The following is a 19,950-nucleotide window of genomic DNA, read 5'->3' on the forward strand; positions in this document are numbered from 1 at the left end:
TACAATCAAGTCTAGCCTATCAGTACAATTTTATTTGGAGCTGAGTAATTGTTATAAAGCTATACTGCAACTTAAGAAAATCTATGCTAAGCAGGAAAAAGATACAACATAGATATACTATATAATATAGATATAAAAAGAGAATATAGAGATATATAATATACAAAAAGAGAGAAGAAATTTAGAACTTTTGAAAGGTTCAAGTATGCTCAAATCATCTGCAAAAAATACAGTCAGTTGTCGGGAACACTGATGAGACAAGGTGCTACTAGCCTCAATTTCTCTTCTTCCTGGGTCCACAGCTAAAGTTTCTCTTGCCAAATCTCCCTAAGTGTGGTATCTGACTATTCAGCCACTGGAATGTGGAGGAGATAGACACCCTACTTTCAAGCTTAGCCCAGAATCACCTTTTTTCCACATCTAAAAGTGCTCCAAGAGAGGAGTGATCCTGAGCAGAGTGGCTCCGAGGCCTTTAGAAAGGAGCTGAGACTCTTGCCTTACAGGTCATAAATGAGCCCATTAAAGCTTCTTTGCCCCAGGTGGCTGTGTGGAATAGAGCTGCCTCGATTTCTGAGGAATGCACTGTGCTTAGCAAGTGATAAGGCAGTCTAAACACTTTTCAAAAAGACATCTGTGCCCCTATGTACATTGCAGTATTCTTCACAATAACCAAGAACTGGAAATAATCCAGGTGCCCAAGAACAGATGAGTAGATACAGAAACTGTGGCTTATAGACATGGCTTACTAATCATGTATAAGAAAAAATAAAAGCATGCAATATGTTGCTACATGGATGGAATTAGAGGGTATCTTTGGAGGGAGTCACTCAAAGGACAGGGATAGTTATAGAATGATCTCTTGCATATGTAGGGCTGGAGCGATAGCACAGCGGTAGTGCATTTGCTTTGCATACGGCTGTCCCTGGCTGACCACGGTTCGATTCCTCTGCCCCTCTCAGAAACCCCAGCAAGCTAACAAGGGTGTCACGCCCACATGGCAGAGCCTGGCAAGCTACCCATGATGTATTCAATATGCCAAAAACAGTAACAAGAAGTCTCACAATAGAGATGTTACTGGTGCCCACTCAAGCAAATCGATGAACAATGGGAGGACAGTGCTATGTAGGATATTAAGAAACATAATAAGAGAGCAACAATTGGACAAAGGAAACAGAACTGGAGAGTTTTTCTATATAACTCAGCTTGACTGTGTTGGGGAGTGGGGGGGACAGTTGGAAGGGGTCTTGGGCCATTGGTGAAGGAAAGCGGGAATTTTGGTGGTGTGTGTGGTGTTGGAACAATGTGTGTAGATGAAATGATCATTAAAGTATTTTAAATCATGGTACCTCAATAAAAATGGGAGGGAGCTTCCTGAAGTTTACCACAGGCTGTGTTCTTTACACCGACAGTAGAGAAAAAAAGGCACAGTAAACCTATTCCATATACACCCCAGTCCAGGTCCTTTGCCTGGTCTTTATTGTGAATGGGGTACATGAGATAAATGAAAAGGCAAGTCAATCTATCCCAATACATTAGTTGTCTGCACTAAGATAGTAGCTGCATTACCTGCATACAGTTATAGTAAATGTAGTCTTTTTCAGGCAAAAATCAATGTGTACTGCAATATCTGGCTTAGGAGAGTCACTTATTACATATCTTTATTATGTATAATAACCAAAAATTATGTTTAATAACCAAAAGAACAAGCAAATGAGATATAATATTATAGTACCCAAAATAAATATCTCAAAATCAATTCAGCTGAAAAAAAATTTAAAACTCAGAACAACTAAAATTCTACCACACATGGACGAAGAATCTTAATAGCATTTAAGCAAATCATTTAGTTTTAGGCCTCCTGGCAGTCAGTGCAAACAAACAAAAACTGTCCTCCCACTGTTCATCGATTTGCTTGACCGGGCTCAGTAACGTCTCCATCGTGAGACTTGCTGTTACTGTGTTTGGCATATTGAATACGTCACGGGGAGCTTGTCAGGCTTTGCCGTGCGGACGAGATGCTCTTGGTAGCTTGCGGGGCTCTCCGAGAGGGGCGGAGGAATTGAACCCAGCTCGACCAGGCTGGCTGTGCGCAAGGCAACACCCTACCGCTGTGCTATCACTCCAGCCCCAGTCAGTGCAAAAGAAAAAGAAAAAGAAAGCAAGAAGAAACACTAAGTCATTCAAGCATGTACTAAGAATTAAGACCATGGTCGGCCCTACCAATGTAAAGACTATGTAGATGAAAGGTATGTCCCTAACCCTTCTCACATACACTCTGGCAAAATAAGTATTAGTGACATATGGTCATTAGAGGAACTATATATATATATATATATATATATATATATATATATATTCTTGTCGAGCTTCCTTCTCAGTATTTTTTTACTCTCCTCCTTCCATCATTTATATGTTGCTGAGTCCTATTCAAATGATAATAATCAAGAGAAGTCTATTTTCTTACAGTGTTCTCCCTTATCACTAAAGAGGTTTTATATACATATATAAATTTATTTATATATTGTGTGTATTTATATACTATATAGGTATAAAGCCATTCCCCTACAATTCAATAATATTGTTAACTGATGACAAGTATTAAAAAAGCGCACCTTAACACTTCTGAATGAAAATACACCAAGATTTTCAATGTCAAAGTTTCTTTCTATTTTAAAAACTGGCTCTATGCTCATAGTGTCCCTTGGAAATACTTATATATGGTGAGAACATATGTGGTACCAGAGATTTGAACCTGGGTCAGCAGGATACAAGACAAACTCCATATCTCCTATACTATTTCTCCAACCCTACTTGTACTAGCTTTCCAGCGCTATTGTTTTATTTTTATTTTTATTGAATCACAGTGAGATACAGTTACAAAGCTTTCATATTTGAGTTTCAGTCATACAATGATCGAACACCCATCCCTTCACCAGTGTACATTTTCTATCACCCAGCACTACTTTTTAATTTAAAAAAGTCGTTATTATATTAGACATATTTTCCTTTGTAATTATATATTTTTCTTTTTTAAAAAATTATTTTCTTTCTTTTTTTGAGGGGGGCTATTTGGGTCACATCCAGCAGTGTTCAGGAACTTCAGATTCTGTTCTAACGGTTCTTTCCCGCTGTACTTTCAGACCGCGTGGTGCTTGGAATTACACTTGGTTCTACTGCATGCAAGCATGTGATATAGATGGTTGAATTATCTCTCCAGCCCTACGATTCTACTTTACTGTAATAATTTATTTCTTGAAGATGAAACTATAATTATTACACTGATTGTTAAAACTTCATTAAAAAACTCTTTAGAGAAGTCACCCATGTTATTGTGGGTGGGAATATATATATATATTTCCCAGCAGACTCTCTGAAATAATGGCAAGAAATGGTCTATAATCACAAATCTCAAAGATCCAGGCAAAGAGGATTAGGAGCCAAAGCAATGAATAAAAAACTATGTAATTTCAGATATAAAGGATGGGAAAGGAGGAAGGAAGGAAGGAAGGAAGGAAGGAAGGAAGGAAGGAAGGAAGGAAGGAAGGAAGGGAGGGAGGGAGGGAATGAGAAAAGGAAGGAAGGAGGGAGGGAAGGGAGGAAAGGAAGGAACGAGGGAGGGAAGGAAGGAAGGAGAGATAGAAGAAAGGAGGGAGGAAAGGGAAGGAAGGAGAGATGGAAGAAAGGAGGGATGAAAGAGAAGGAAGGAAGAGGGGAAGGAGGAAAGGGCGCAAGGAAGGAGGGATGGAAGGAAGGATAGGTAAAAATATGACTGCTTATCTCATCTCACTTCTGGTTTTGAAAGCCGATCCCTATAGAACTTGGTATAAATGCTCTTACCTTTGTCAATATCTTTGATAGTGATATGACAGTCGAATGTAGGTGACCTATTGCTGCCATCCCAAAGGTAGAAGGTGAAGTTGTCTTGGTTCTGAGAATCCATGGCCCCCGTGTGCATGTATCTCAGCAAGTTCAGATCCACTTCCTCCTGAGTGCATTTCATGCCAGGGTGGAGAGGGACCCAGTTCCTCCCTATCTGAAAAGTATTAGAATTAGTCAACTACCAAGGTCAGTCCCACAACCCCAGATATGCTCAGGGTCTGTTCCTGGCTCTGTGGTCTGGAGTGGTCCCAATCAAGAGCACAATCAAGCACCCAGGATTGATTGTATGCAAGACAAATACCACAACCCCTGTAGAATCTCTCCAGCCACCTCATTTTGGTTTTAATCTCAAGCTGTGTTTAACGGACACTTTTAATAAGCCATGAAATCTCCAATATAAATGACATTTTGGGGGAATTCCAAAAGCCTTAACTTTTTGACATCTTATATTTTTTCCTTTCAAAACTGTCTTAAAATAATTTAAGTAAATTGGGGGTAAATTAGCTTCAATAAAAAGATTTTTGACAGTCATGTGGCAATTCAACAACAGTGCTACTTCCAAGGTATTTATCAAAAGCAATCATAGCTGATTAAATATTGCAATTAATGAGAGCAGGTGGGTAATCGAGCTGCTGGAATAGGTTCTTTAAAAATTAAGTGTGTTTCATTTGAGGTTTTGTCTTTCTTTAGTTCATATCATTGTACTACTAATAGAACCTATTTTTAAAAACTGGTTTGCTTTGGATTTATCCGAACCAGAAACAACATAAGCAAAATGGATGGATCTATTTCTCCCCACCATACTTTCCATTCTTACTAATGTCCAAAGATAATAATCAAGATTCCTATAAATCCTAACACTTATATACTCGATCAGAAAATATATAACTGTAAGTATCGTACATTTTAAAAGAATCTTAAAAACAAGTCAACCGTAGTTAAATATTAATTCAATACAGAACTCAGTGATATTTTTGAATTGAAAGAGGATGTTTATGTGGGGAGATAAAGAGATAAACTGTAGCAATTTGGGGGCAAAAGAGATTTTTATGGAGCTAGAATAATAGCACAGCAGGTAAGGTACTTGTGTTTCACCCAGGTTTCATCCCTGTATTATCCATCCCCTTAGTCCCCACCCCAGTCCCTCCCAAGAGTGATCCCTGAGCTCAAAGCCAGGACCACGTCCTGAGTACCAGTGGGTGTGGCTCAAAAACTAAACTAAACCAAATAAAATAAGTTCTTATGTTGAAAATGGGGTACAGACAAATGATAATATTAGAAAACAGAAATAAATCTGAATGTGATTAATAGTTCTTTTGTTATTTTCTTACAGTACATAACTGTACTGTAACTAAGTACATAACTAAGAATAGCTCACTTTCATAATTTAAGAAAAATGTCATCATAACTTATTATATGCTATTTTCTTGTGCTTTTCTGGTTTAGTTTAAGAAAATAAACCAGAAACCATTTGCTTTATATTTCCCTTGTTATAATGTTCTATAGAGTCCCAATTCCTGGCAAAATATAATTTGCCCTTTTCTCCCTTTATTGTATTTCCACTTTCCTTTGTCATTCTTCTTGATTAAGTTTCATCTGCTTCGATATTTTTGTCTCTCTGATGTTGTTACACAAACTATATTCTGCTCCAATGCTCACTGGATGAAATCTAATTATATGGTAATAATTGTGGTCATTGTTTGCTTCCATCAGAAGATCTATTTGCAAACTTAATTTTTAGAACACTTTCTCTTTTTAAGGTGGACAGTTTTCAATTCAGTTGGACTTTTCTCCTTTGTAAAATTTTTCCCAGAACATAAATACAAAACAACGATATCTTTTGCTCTCACCTCCATTTAATTCCCCACTTGTATTCCCAAAAGCAAGATTTGACTTGATGAAATTATTTGCAAGCCCCCAAAGAGAAGGAAAATACTAGTTAGGCTCAAGGTAGATAAAATTAAGGAAGGTCAACAAGGAAACAAGATTCCCTGGAGAAAGTCTAGGGGACCTGGAATACTCGTCTCTGCTCATGGAGACATTTAGAAACCCTCGGGGAGCGGGGTGAGAGCTCTGTGGTACCATACTGGGAACCTGGACCCATCTGGATTTTCACATATCCAAAACACTTCAGTTCCCAAGCCACCCAAATGTGTGAGCTCTCACTGAATTTCTGCTTCATTACTCTTTGAAATGAAATAAGGACACAGCTGTACCTCAATTTAAATCAGTGATTGCTCTTCACTCTGATTCTCTATGGTGCCTACAATCGAAGACAATCAAGCTGTTCTTCACAGAATGAATCCTTGATGCTTTTCTAAGACTATGTCTACATTAGATTAAAAGTTAAACATTCAGTCAAATAATCACATTGGGGATGGTTAACGGTTGTTGTTGCTAGCTTTAATTCACCTTTCAAATAAATGTTTTGATGGATTACTCAAGTGACCTTTTCAAGTGACTGTTCTATAATTTGTGTTGGATAATCCCTGGGTGTCGTGCAAATAGTCAGAATCAGCCTGACATTTTGCAATTCTCTGATGAAAGACAAGCAATGAGCTGTTGTTACCAGACCATAGGACCAGCTGCTGGAAGAGTTAGCAATAAAATCCAGGTAACCTTACTCTTAGTATTCTTTAATGTTCCCACATATAGTTGCTTTCCACCAAGAAATTTCTAACATAGACGCAGATCTAGGAATGTCCATCTAGTATGTCAAAGAACTCACTATATTTATACATGGAAGCTGTTAACATCTGACAGAGTGGGCTGGATAGACAGAACAGGAGGCAGGCATTTGGCATGCACGTGGATATGATAGAATTTGAATTACTGATTTGAATTACTGACACCCTGGTACTACGTGATCCCTTGAGCGCCATTGGGGTCACTCCTCAGTACAGAACCAGCAATAGTACCTGGGCAGTTCCATTTGTGGTCCCCCAAACAAACAAACAAACAAACAAACTCTGACAGATATTAGAAGCACAGGATGATATCATGACACAATTTCCTACACTTGCCTTTTCATTCAAGGCTTTGCCCATCCATGACATAAGGAGAGTTACTGGAGCTAGAGAAAAAGGACACAAATCTTTTGACTTTTAAATTTACTTCACATAGAAGTCATAACACTATGGAATACTATGGAATACCCTGTGAAAGAGCTAGGAATTTTGCTTTTACTAGGAGAAAAATGAGAATTGTGAAACAAACAAACAAACAAAAAAAGTTACAGGTTGCTAAGAATGATTAAGAAGGCATAACAGTATATCTAATATCATGTTTGGCATCTAAATAATAGGGGTGGACACCTATCATCTTGCCAGCAGATAAATGGCCCAGCATCACATCTCCAAAAGAACATAATACCACCACACCTTCCCAGGTAGAGATTAATCGAGGCTGAAAACTCTGAGGCCTTCTCCATATGGGGAGTAGTAGATTCCCCTCTCTGCATGAAGGTACAGCATCCCACAGCCATACCCCATACCCTCCAACATAGAAACAGACATGCAACACAACTGAATCTCATCAAACTGCCAAACCACAACTTGTTCCAGATCTAGAGCTCCTGGACCATAGCTACTGCAAGACCTCAAAATTTCATAGTACTGTCAGCTCTGGGCTGGAGCGATAGCACAGTGAGTAGGCGTTTGCCTTGCACATGGCCTACCTAGTTTGATTCTTCCGTCCCTCTTGGAGAGCCCGGCAAGCTACCGAGAGTATCCTGCACACACAGTAGAGCCTGGCAAGTCTTACAACAAATTGTAAGACTTGTTGTTACTGCTTTTAGCAAATCGAATAGCTTGCCAGGCTTTGCTGTGCGGGTGAGATACTCTCGGTAGCTTTCCGGGCTCTCCCAGAGGGGCAGAGGAATTGAACCCAAGTTGGCTGTATGCAAGACAAACACCATACCCTCTGTGCTATCACTCCAGCCCCCTGGCAAGCTACCGTGGCATATTCGAAATGCCAAAAACAATAACAACAAGTCTAACTTCATGTTTCTGGAGCAAGCAGATGCCATTGGGCTACACTAGCACGCAACAGGGACAAATGGAAATGTTACTGGTGCTCGCTTGAGCAAATTGATGAACACTGGGATGACAGTGCTACAGTGCTACTGTAGCCCAGTAAGGCCACAGCAAATCTGACGGGGAAGTTGCATAGAAGTACACCAAGTTCATTGAGACTAAATAACACAGAAGTCTCAACTAGCACCAACCAGCACCGATCATCAAACAATGACTTTTGTAACATCATTGCAAAATATAATAATTAAAACAAATTGACTTTTATTGATCTATGTTCTGATAATTCCATTTGTTTTTGTGTTGTTACAAACAATATAAAGTAAATTTATTTGTTCCTGCAAGGAGATAACTTGAGTGGTGATTGGGAAACTGGGAATATTGGTGGAAGAAATATTACACTGATGATGGAAGTAGTGTTAGAACATGTACTGCATAAAACAACTGTATTATGCCCATAGTAAATTATGGCGTTTTAATTAAAAATATTTTTTATATTACAGAGATGCATAGGGGGTGGTTTATGCTGTTCTGGTAGCAGACAGACTACAGGGAATCAGTGCTTGTATGGGAACAGAGAATAGGAGGAACTCTATACTTCCTGGTCAATTTCTCATGAATTTAAAGTGATTTTAAAAATATCTTGGTTAAAAAATTTAAATTTGGTGAAAACAAATATATTTAAAGGATAATCCAATTTTCAACAGAAAGTAGAGAATCTCACTTTCCTCCAGTATCTTTCTCTGTCCTAGACCCTGCCAAAGTAGATACAATATAGAGATGAGGAGAAATAAAGAAACTTAATATTGGTTACATTTACCCTGAGATGAAGAAAATTTAGACTAGTGAATTTTAAACTTGGGAAAATTTTCTTTTTTTACTTTGGGGGCAGGAAAAGGGCCTCTTAGAAAATTACTTCTATTATAGAAATGTGTGTATCAAGAACATTTGCACCTGCTACATTAGTCAAAAATAAAAAAGTAAAATTGTCACTAACCTTAAGCTGAAGCTGCCCATGTTGGGGAAAACTTTCAAATAAATAATAAATCTTCTCCCTGGGTGAGTCTTTGTCTACAGCTGAAAGAACAGCACTAGAAATAATACGTGTTTCACCCATGCTCATTATAAGTTCAGCCTTCCTGTAAAAGAAAATATATGCATTGATATAAAAATAAAAGGTATTGCTTTAGCAGTATATACTCATAATGACTATTATGGTTCTAAATTTTGAATAACTAAGGACTTATATAATATATAAGTATATATATATATGGTATTTCCTGGCCCTCTCAGAGAGCCCGGCAAGCTACCGAGAGTATCCCGCCTGCACGGCAGAGCCTGGCAAGCTACCCGTGACGTATTCGATACGCCAAAAACAGTAACAATAATGGGTCTCATTATTTAGACCTGAAAGAGCCCCCAATATGCCATTGGGCTACACTATGACGCGACAGTGACAAATGGACACGTTATTGGCGCCCACTTGAGCAAATTGATGAACAACGGGATGACAAGTGACAAGTGACAAGGTATTCCAAAGTACTGTATGCTTTTATTTCACTTTACCATGTAATGTGAAAATCCTAAAATTAGTCTGTAACAGTTCATATATTAGATGATAATTACATACTTCTAATGTTTTACATGGATGACATTTTATATCTCGCCTGCACGGCAGAGCCTGGCAAGCTCCCCGTGATGTATTCGATATGCCAAACACAGTAACAACAAAGTCTCCAATGGAGACGTTACTGGGCCCGCTCGAGCAAATCAATGAACAACGGGAGGACAGTGACAGTGACAGTTATTTATTTCATAGAATAATTTTGTTCCTAATATTTTATTTGCTACAGCAACAATTGCATGAAGAAATTGTGTCAGGTATTATTGACCCACCTTCATATACAGAAACATACTTAAAGAGATTAAATGACTTATACTGTGATGACTTCAGTGATATTTTTATCACATTTGCCACATGCCACCCCCAAAACTGCTTTCGCTCTCCCTAGATAACTAGTGTTCTATTCATAGCAACTACTCTTTCTGACTGTTACAAAGCCAGGTGGGCATCTTAGCTTTTGAAGAGAGGGCTGACACAGCAAGCCCCTGAAGCTTCGACCAGCCTTGCTGCTATGTGACTAGCAGATGTCCCCTAGTGCTGCTGCTTTCAGAGAAAACATGGCCATTTACCCTGGTCTCACCAAGGTGTAGAAGGAATTTCTCCCCCAGTGTGTTGCTTTTTAGCTCTTGGTTGTGGTCATCACCTGTGACCTCACTCTGTCCATCCTGAGAGCATTACTCCTGAAACAGACTGGGAGGTATCCTTGGAATTCAAATCAAGGATGTGCAATGAGCACCAGCTAGCTTCACTCTCCAGAGACTTCCACTTCTCCACTGACAAGCCACAGTTCAAAAGCTCTGGATCTAACCTCTAACTCAGAGTCAGTTTCCTGTCTACTCAATATTAGCATCTTCCCTGACGAAGGGAGATAATTTTACCTTTCTCTTTACTGGAGAACAATTAATCTAATTATTATAAAGGACTAATGAATCTGTTGGTTGACGGTTTGTGACAATTTTTTATAGAAGTCTAATGAATCTGTTAGTGGAAAGTTTGTAGCAGTACTGATGCCATTGATATAAAAAGATTAATCAAAACAGAAAAAATATGCTAAAGGATAAAAGGAGTCTGGTAGGAGGAAAGTATCTGAGTTAAATGTCCAAGAAGCTCAGAGAAGAAAGTGTGTCATAATCTCTCTGAGCCATACTGAAATACTATACTATACTACCACCATTGGGGGGTCATTTATTTAACAGTAAAAGAGAAAGTGATCCCAGGTGACAGGAGAGAGGGAGTAAAGAATAAGAGAAAGTACTGCCAACAGGAAGCATTTTTACTGAGATAGACTATTGAAGCACCATCTTTCTGGGGAATCTCTTAAAGAACCATGTAGATAGATTATACCTCAAGAAATGCTTCTGACAGAGGCCAGGATGTTTTTTATCCGCTAGTTTCCATAGGCTTAAGGATTATTCTCAGCTTAAGGATTATTTTCTCTATTATGCCTGGACGTGGACTTAAGAAAGACATTGCTGCTTCGGATAAATCCTAGAAGCAGAAGAGGGAATGGTGCAGGTTGGGCCCTTGAGCAAGGCGTATACTATGTAGCTGCTGTATGACCCACAGAAGCAGAGGTGAAGGAGATCTGATGATTCTGAGATGAAGCAATACTAGTGAATGTAATGTAAAAAATGTAGCAAGAACCAAAGTCAGAGTTAATGCCTTTTAAATTATTTTCCTTATTTGGCTCCAGTTTTTCTCATGAACGATAGTAATGCCTATTCCCCACAATTTTGATAAGGATTGAGTAAAAGAATCTATGTGAAAGGGTCCTATTGGAAAGAGTCTGATATAGTGTGTGTCACATAATGGCTATTTAATAAGAGCGATTTTTATATTTTCCTTCCCTCTTAGATAAAGTTGCATCATTGGAAAGTAGGTTTCATAATACTGCAGTATCTATCACATTTTGATTTTGACAATTCAATATCACACCACCAATATGTCAGCTAGATAACAAGGAAATAAATTTTTTGTTGACTTTAGTCAATCCAGTGTCTGAAAAACAACTGTCAAAAAAACTGCCATCATTGCCAAATGAATTTCCATTTCAAACTCCTAGCTTTTGTCTGCAAGGAAACAGTAAGAGAATCTATAAGATAAAGAAGGAAGAAGTTGTTTGAGTTCCCCTTTTGCAAAGTGGACGAAACTGAGGGCTTTACATACACACTTTCAGGAAAATCTGCACTTGCTGGAATAAAAGAAACCACTATTTCTGCATTGTTTCTCACTGTTGCATCACTGAATACAGAGGAGAAGAGTTCAGAGATGTACCAAGACACTTTCCACACTAAGCACCAGAAAAGAGTTGGGCATTTTAAAGTTCTAACTTTGTACACATCTAAATAGGAGCTAATAGGGGCTGGAGAGATAGCACAGCAGGTAGGGTGTTTGCCTTGCACATGGCTGACCCGGGTTTGATTCCCAGCATCCCATATGGTCCCCTGAGCACCGCCAGGGGTAATTCCTGAGTGCAGAGCCAGGAGTAACCCCTGAGCATAGCCGGGTGTGACGCCCCCAAAAAATTAAACAGGAGCTAATAATAATGAAATACCTGGAACTATCGAAATTGTATTGATAAAGACAAATAAATAAAACCCTCTGCCCCTAGTGGTCAAACTCAGGTTAGTGCAGGAAGTAGGGTTTGAGATAGTCTTATTTTAGTATCAGGTCAGAACCTTAAAAAGTGTTTATTAGTATGGGAATACTGTCTGCCATGGAGACAAGGAGAGGGTGGGGGTATACTGGGAGATTGGTGCTGGGGAATGTGCACTGGTGGAGGGATGGGTGTTTGATCATTGTGTGGTTGTAACCCAAACATGAAAGCTTGTAACTTTCTCAAGATGATTCAATTTAAAAAAAAGTGTTTATTATCTTGACAAATGTGTTAACAGGATATTGTCCAGGTGGAACATGGTAGAGGTTCTGTACATAAGTCAATTCTAAGATAACAAAAGAAATGGCATTGTTTTGTTTTCCTCAATTATTAGTTAATAGTTTCTTCAGTTACTAGTTAAAAGTTTGACCAAATTTAGGGGGTATGGTGCCTCCAGCAGATCAATTTGTACCTGTGAGGCGAGTGCATTAGCAGCCTGATGGCACTGTCAGGCTTTCAGATACCCCCAAATTGCTGCTGTGCCTTTGGCCAGACACCAAAAACTTCAAAGTTTGGGCAAAGTTTACCAAGAAAGTAAACGGCCAAAAGTTAGGTATGTGGGAGACACACCCGCAAACCACCTCTGGCTCAGCTATATAATTGGAGGCATGACCTCTCTGGTTCCTAATCGAACTGCTTAACGGCCATGATCCCCGAGACTCAGAAGCGAATCTCGGAACCCAAAGGCTTTTGGCAGAAATGCATCCTGTTCCTGCAGTAGGTTACTGGGGCTGGGCCACTCCAGGTGGGAATAGGTTCCATGCGTTGGCCTGTTCCCCTTGGTGGCCCGGTGACCACCATACTCCAGAGGACACTGGACAGTCAGGTTTGGGCCTGCAGTGACAAGACACGTGGGGCCTCACCAGATGGGGGTGGAACCAGCCCTTTCCTCCCCATCCCAGCGAGACCCCAAGTTGCCACCTACAAACGGCCTCTCTGACTCCTGATCAAGCTGATTAATGGCCATGATTTCAGAGACTCAGAAAGAAATCTCGAAACCCAGTAGCTTTTGGCAGAAATGCATCTGGAATGCATACAATGTGGCTGCCGCTCAGAGCTTCTTGAAAAGCCAGGTATGAGCTAGCAGTGACGGGGCAACTGCAGTCTCATGGAAAAGGGGCCGGTACCAGCTCGTCCTTCACAACCTACTGAGGTCACGAGCAGCTTTCCGGCACAGCCATAGCTCCAGAGGCAAAAGGACTTAATCCAGAGCCTGGACACTTGCGGCAGAAAAGTGGATGGACCATGCGTTCAACTACGGTGCCATGCCTCCCCGGGAGGGAAAGGATGTTGCTCCCTTTCGCCTTTTTCCCCCCTGGTAGCAAGGTGGCCACCACCTCAGAGCTTATCGAAAAGCCAGGTATGAGCCGGTGGTGACCGGGCAACTGCAGTCTCATGGGAAGGGGGGCGGTACCAGCTCGTCCTTCGCGCCCTACCGAGGTTATGAGTTGCCCCCCACGAGTGGCCCTCCAGCACAGCCCTAACACCAGATGCACAGAAACTGATCTCATAATTATCTGGTTCTTTGCAGAAATCCAAAATCACGAGGCTGCTATTGCGGCCACACGAGATTATATGATTCTCATAACCAGCTATAGAAAACAAAATATTTCACAATGCCTTTTCAGCAATTCTGATTGTTGGAGGGGAAATTCTAAACAATAATGATGCATCTTTTGTCGAAATAATGAATGTAATCAATGTAGAGAATAGTTAAGTGGAAATCATCTGTCTCACAGGCATTGGGAGGGGTGGGAGGGGGGTATATTGGGGTTCTTGGTGGTGAAAAATATGCACTGGTGAAGGGAGAGGTATTTGATCATTGTGTGACCGAGACTTAAACCTGAAAGCTTTGTAACTTTTCTCACAGTGATTCAATAAATAAATATAAGAAGAAAAAATAATAAATAAAATTATGAAAAAAAAGTAAGATGGAGTTCATGCCCAATTCAATGAGCTAATTACTGGCTGAATAAATAGCAGTACTCCTACATTAAAAGAAAAAGAAAGTCTTACCAAATTCACTGTGCGGTTTATTTAACTTATCACTCTTTAATTGAGTCAATATATTAATTGTATACTGACATGTCTTATTAATGCAGACATATGCATGTGCTTAAATAGTTACTATTATACTTGAGGCAGGAGTGATAGTACAGTGAGTAGGGCGTTTGACTTGCATGTAGGCGACACAGGTTCTATTCCCAGTATCACATATGGTCCCCTGAGTACCACCAGGAGTAATTCCTGAGTGCAGAGCCCCTAAGCATCACTGGGTGCAACCAAAAAAAAAAAGCCAAAATAAAATAAAAGTTACCATACTGATGATTCTATACTGTATTTTCAGTCATTTTTTATTATTTAATTATTATTATTATTTTAAGTAAAACAAGATAAAGAGCTATTAGAAAATTGCTCAAGTGAATTACATTAACATTAACACCTAAACATTCTAGGTGCCTGAGTAGGCAGAACAAGATGTGAAAGACAGGAGTTATCAGACTTATTTTTATCTGGGAGACATATACTACATTTACACCTGTCGTTCCAGACTTTCAAGATTTTACAGAGAATTTTAAGAGGATTCTTTTCAATAACTTACTTGTTTAGCATTGGTTTCTCATCATTAACTGGGGTGACCATCACTGAAATGGTTTTAAGGAGTTTATGTTTTCCATCTGACAACTGGATTGTAAAGTCATCAGCAAGGTTCTCTGAGTCATCATGTATGTACATCAATTTCATTCCTCAAACAAGATAAAAAAAAAAGAAAGATAATAAGTTTTCTTAAGACTGAACTTAATCTAGAACATACATCATCTGTTTCCATTTCTAAGGGATTGGCATTAACAAGAGTTTATTTTTCAATGAAATGGATAAAGTTGCTTTATTAAGTAACAGTGCCTTTTTGGGTCCATTAAAATTTTCTTACTTAAATATTTGACTTTTTTTATAAAGGACTCATTTTAAATTAATGAAGAGAAAATAAACAAATAAATTAAGTGAAATAAAAATAAAATTTCAGACTCTAAGGCTAATTGGTGGTTACTAGAATGAAAGGGAGAAGACAGATGAGTAAGTTGGAAAAGAATTGTCTATAGTATTAGAATGATAGTTTAGACTTTATGAGAAAACTTAATTCAGTATCTACATGTCATTTTTAAAATGAGACATACCTAAAATTTATACATGGTTACAATGCAATCTTACTTCAATTAAAAATAAAATTAGTGGAAAAGGATATGTTATTAATAAACTGTGCATGTATAACGAGTGCTGTCAGGCAGTTTAAATAAAACAAATATAAAATACTTGAGAAAAAATACAATTAGATTTCCCAACGCAAGCATAACTTCAATATTAATTCTAGATGTACAAACACTTAAATACAAAAAAACTACTAACATCCACATGAAAATTCTAGAAAAGCAGAATGGCCAAAAGTAGTCTTTAAAGGGAAGAATAAAGTTGGAATACCCAGATTTCCAAACTTTCTTGTTTTCCAAACTTACTCCAAAACTATAGTCATCAAAAGAGTGTGGTACTAGCTTAGAATAGACTTAAAAATTAATCTAATGAAAGATAGTTTAGAGCTAAACTCTCAAAGTTTATGATCAGTTGATTTTTATCAAGGGTGTCAATACCACACAATGGAGGGAAATATTTTTTTCAATAAGTGGTGATGAAAGAACTGGATATACAAAAAGAAAAGAATAAAGTTGGGTTTCTACTGCACACCATATATAAAAATTAACTTAAATAGATCATATGCTTAAATGTAAAAGCTAAACAATAAAATCTCTTTGAAGAGAATATAGGCATAAATCTTTGTGAGTTTGGGTTTGATGATGGTTTCTTGAGTAATACACCAAAAGTAAAAATGACCAAAACAAAAACATGATAAAGACAGATAATTTGGACTTCATAGATATTGAAAAATGTTGTGGCATATTATTCAATGAACCCAGACATAATGCACAGTATTGAAGAAAATATATATAGATCTTGTATCTGACAAGAGAGAGTTCAGTAATCAACATATATAATGCACCTTTACAACTAAATAATAAAAACACAACCAAAATATTGGCAAATAATTTGGGTATACTCACTTGTCAAAGAAAATATGAAATACAAAAGTGTCTAATAAACTTGCTAACAGATAAACAACATCACTGTTTTATTAGGGAAATGAAATCAAAACCATAAATGGGCCAAAGAGATGGTACAGTGTGTAGGGTACTTTCCTTGCATGCAACCAAACCAAGGTGGAACCCCCAGCACCTTATATAATTCTATAATCCTGCCATATCTTTGCTCTGTGGCCAGACATCACTCTTGGCAGTGCTTGGAGGAAGATATGCATTGCCTGGTATTTGGACCAGGACAAGGCAAGAACCTTACCTCCTGTACTATCTCTCTGGCCCCAATACTATTTTTTTTTCTCTTTGGGTCACACCCGGCAATGCACAGGGGTTACTCCTGGCTTTGCACTCAGGAATTACTCCTGGCGGTGCTCAGGGGACCATATGGGATGCTGGGAATTGCACCCAGTTTGGCCATGAGCAAAGCAAACGCCCTACCTGCTGTGCTATCGTTCCAGCCCCCGCCCATACCAATTTTTTGAAATCATTTTAAAAGTGACTTTAAAAATCATTAATATTATTATAAAATTTATACCAAAAATATACACAGGCTAAGAGCATAGCAGGTAGCCTTGCAAGGGGCCCACCTGGGTTTGATCCCTTGTACCATGTATGGTACCTGGTGCACCACCAGGAGCGATCTCTGAGCAGAGCCAGGAGTAAACCCTGAGTACCACCAGATATGGCCCTAAAAATAACAGAAAACAACACAAATACAACGAGAAGTGCATCCAAAATTTATTACAAGACATATGTAAAATGTTTACCAATATGTAAATTGTATCCAAAAAATTTATCTACATATAAAAATGAGGGATGTTTTCTTAAAATCACAGTTACACCCACACAATAAAATAGTGGTTTTTAATTATCACGTAGTATTTAAGAAGGAGCTGGAGCGATAGCACAGCGGGTAGGGCGTTCACCTTACAAGCGGCCAACATGGCCGGCCCGAGTTCGATTCCTCCGCCCCTCTCGGAGAGCCCGGCAAGCTACCGAGAGTATTCGATATGCCAGACACAGTAACAACAAAGTCTCCAATGGAGACGTTACTGGGCCCGCTCGAGCAAATCGACGATCAACGGGAGGGCCTTTACTTTATTTTACTTTACATTTAAGAAGGAAGAAAATTCTTATGACAATTGATTAGAAAAAAAGCAAATGACCTAATATGGTAGCTGGTCTGGATTTTGGGGTGGAGAAATGTATGTAAAGGTGCATTGAAATCTAAAGAAACTGGAGCAATGAATGACCCAAAAAGTAAAATAAAAGCAAAAATCTGATTTTGGAGAATATCACCAAAATATTGACCAATACTATAATTTATGTAAACAATTTTTTTTCAAAATCACTACATAGTCTAGACTTCATGCAATGAGTTTAAATAGTAATAGTAATAATAATAACCAATAAATGGTATTTTTTAAAAAAAAATACCCTAAACTTTGGAGTAGAATACAGTTGAAAAAACTGGAGTTTGATTCCTAGTACCATGTGGTACCCCTAAGACTGATCACTGGGCTTGAGAATTAAGCATCACTGAGCCTAAGCCACCCACATAGCTAGGATGAGTATCTCCAAGATTGGCCTCCATCTCCAGCGCACTGTTTCAGAGCACCCTCACCAAATGTCCCAAATAACACAGTCCATGCGTGGACCGAATTTGCCTAGATTGTCTCTTCCTCTCCTTCCTCGCTACTCCCTCCCTCCCTCTCACCCTTCCTTTCTTCCTTTCTTCTTTTCCACCTTCCTTCCTTCTTTATACTTACTCGTAGCTGTGAGTTCAGGGATAACTCCTGGCAGGTCTTGAGGTGACCATATACTGTGCCAGGGAAGGAACACAGGTTGGCTGTTTGCAAGTACTTTACCCTCTATACTACTTCTCCAGCCCCAAATGAAGTTTCATAAAATAATAATAATTATTATTTCTTTCTATTTTGTCTAAAATTCAAAAAAATGTAAAACTCAATGTGTTAGCTATTACATGTGGTTATTGATTTGATAATATTATCATCCAATTCCACAAAGTATAGCTTTGCAATTGGTAAAAATGAAATATTTCCAATGTGTTTCAAATTCAAAAGGAGTTGACATCATATGACTATTGCAAAGTAAACTTTGGGGGAGAGACTTTACAAGGTTGGGGGCTTGGGAGAATGTTGAACAATGTTGTTCAATGCAGAAAGATAGGTATTGGAGTACGCGGTAGGCTTCAAGGAGAGCCAAAAGCATTGAGTTCTTAGAACACCGTATTGGTTAATTTAATTGAGAAGTGAGAACAATCTCCTAGGCTGTAGGAATAATACATACATGTAGGCAAGAGACAGAGAGCAAAAAAAAATGCAAGGAAGAAATATCACAAACTTTAATCATGTTTTTAAAAATATTTTGTATATGGACATATTTGATATGCCAAACACAGTAACAACAAGTCTCACAACGGAGACGTTACTGGGCCCGCTCGAGCAAATCGATGAACAACAGGAGGATAGTGCAGTGCAGTATATGGAAAATGGGAAAGATCAATTTTTAAAAGAGTAATTAAAAAATAATTTAGGTTGCTATTCCACTGTGTCATTTCCTTAGAGAAACAATTATGTGCTCAGAGAATAATGACTTATTATATGTGGTTCTATATTTGTCTCAAATGTGGAAATCTTGGCAGACAATTCTTTCAAGTTTAGTTCCATGATCTCAATAACTTTACAAAGGTTTTTTAAAATGTCTTTGAAAGCTTGAGCTAAAAAATCTCCAAAATTATAAACAGCATTTTATTGAAAATTGAAAAATGAGGGAAAAATGTATATATTTTAATTTTTCTGATAGCTTTATATTTTCAACATTAATCCTGAGCTTAGAAAAAACACTTAACTATTAGGGTGAATTATTATTACCTTCTCTAAGTTAAATATAAGTAGGTAAACAAAGAGAACCAAAACATGATTATACCATTGTTGAGAAGTTCCATGGAAAAGTTTTGAACAACTTCTTGCTTTTGGTTTGGGTTGTTTGGTTGCTTATACTGAGGGAAACCTTTGTTAAATATCCCATTGACAAGGAGGCCATGACGTGGTTTATGAGTGACACTAAACATCAGGAGATCCTTGGGAACATCCAGGTCAGCAGCATTGATGACAGAAGTATCCAGCTCTTTCATCTGGCCCTCACACACCTAAGGAAGTACAAGCCCAAAATGTTAACTGCATGGAAAAGAAAACTTGCCACAGTGAGTTGCTCAAAATAAATCATTTCAAGATATTCATTTCTAATTTCCATGACATTTGCATGGAATGATTTCTACATAGAAACTTCTTTAATATGAACTTAGGACACATGAATTTATCTACCTTGGATAATCCTTCTAAAAATCTAAGAGCTCTACAACCATTTCTATGAAGGACAATGACATATTTTAATTAGACACTTTTCATCATTCAGGCATTCTGAGGTAGGGTAAATGATCAAAAAGATGCTTGATTTCTGGAGTCACAGATCAGTTCAGAGGAAAGACATTCACTTCATCTTCAAGACTCCAATCTGTTAGTTTAACCTCCAGGACCTTGTTGTTTTCACAATTCATGTTTCTATTAGATATGGCACAACCATTTACTGTGT

At 38.3% G+C, this 19,950-nt stretch overlaps 1 protein-coding gene and 1 non-coding gene across 2 annotated transcripts in view; one reads left to right on the forward strand and one right to left on the reverse strand.

Annotated features, from left to right (window-relative positions):
* FREM1 (FRAS1 related extracellular matrix 1) overlaps positions 1-19,950 on the reverse strand; it is a 172,737-nt gene that overhangs the window by 65,610 nt on the left and 87,177 nt on the right. Inside the window, exons 19-22 of the mRNA XM_056117277.1 lie at positions 19,285-19,507; positions 14,793-14,937; positions 8,908-9,049; positions 3,838-4,033 (exon numbers count right to left, since the gene is read on the reverse strand). Coding sequence (XP_055973252.1) covers positions 3,838-4,033; positions 8,908-9,049; positions 14,793-14,937; positions 19,285-19,507 — 706 coding nt within the window. The remainder of the gene's footprint in view (positions 1-3,837; positions 4,034-8,907; positions 9,050-14,792; positions 14,938-19,284; positions 19,508-19,950) is intronic.
* Positions 1,366-1,496, forward strand: LOC130026732 (small nucleolar RNA SNORA51). Its single transcript, XR_008792922.1, has one exon. It is a non-coding gene; the product is annotated as a small nucleolar RNA SNORA51 (small nucleolar RNA).

This window comes from Sorex fumeus, unplaced genomic scaffold (assembly GCF_029834395.1).
Source record: "Sorex fumeus unplaced genomic scaffold, SorFum_2.1 ptg000034l, whole genome shotgun sequence".
Classification (NCBI taxonomy): domain Eukaryota; kingdom Metazoa; phylum Chordata; class Mammalia; order Eulipotyphla; family Soricidae; genus Sorex; species Sorex fumeus.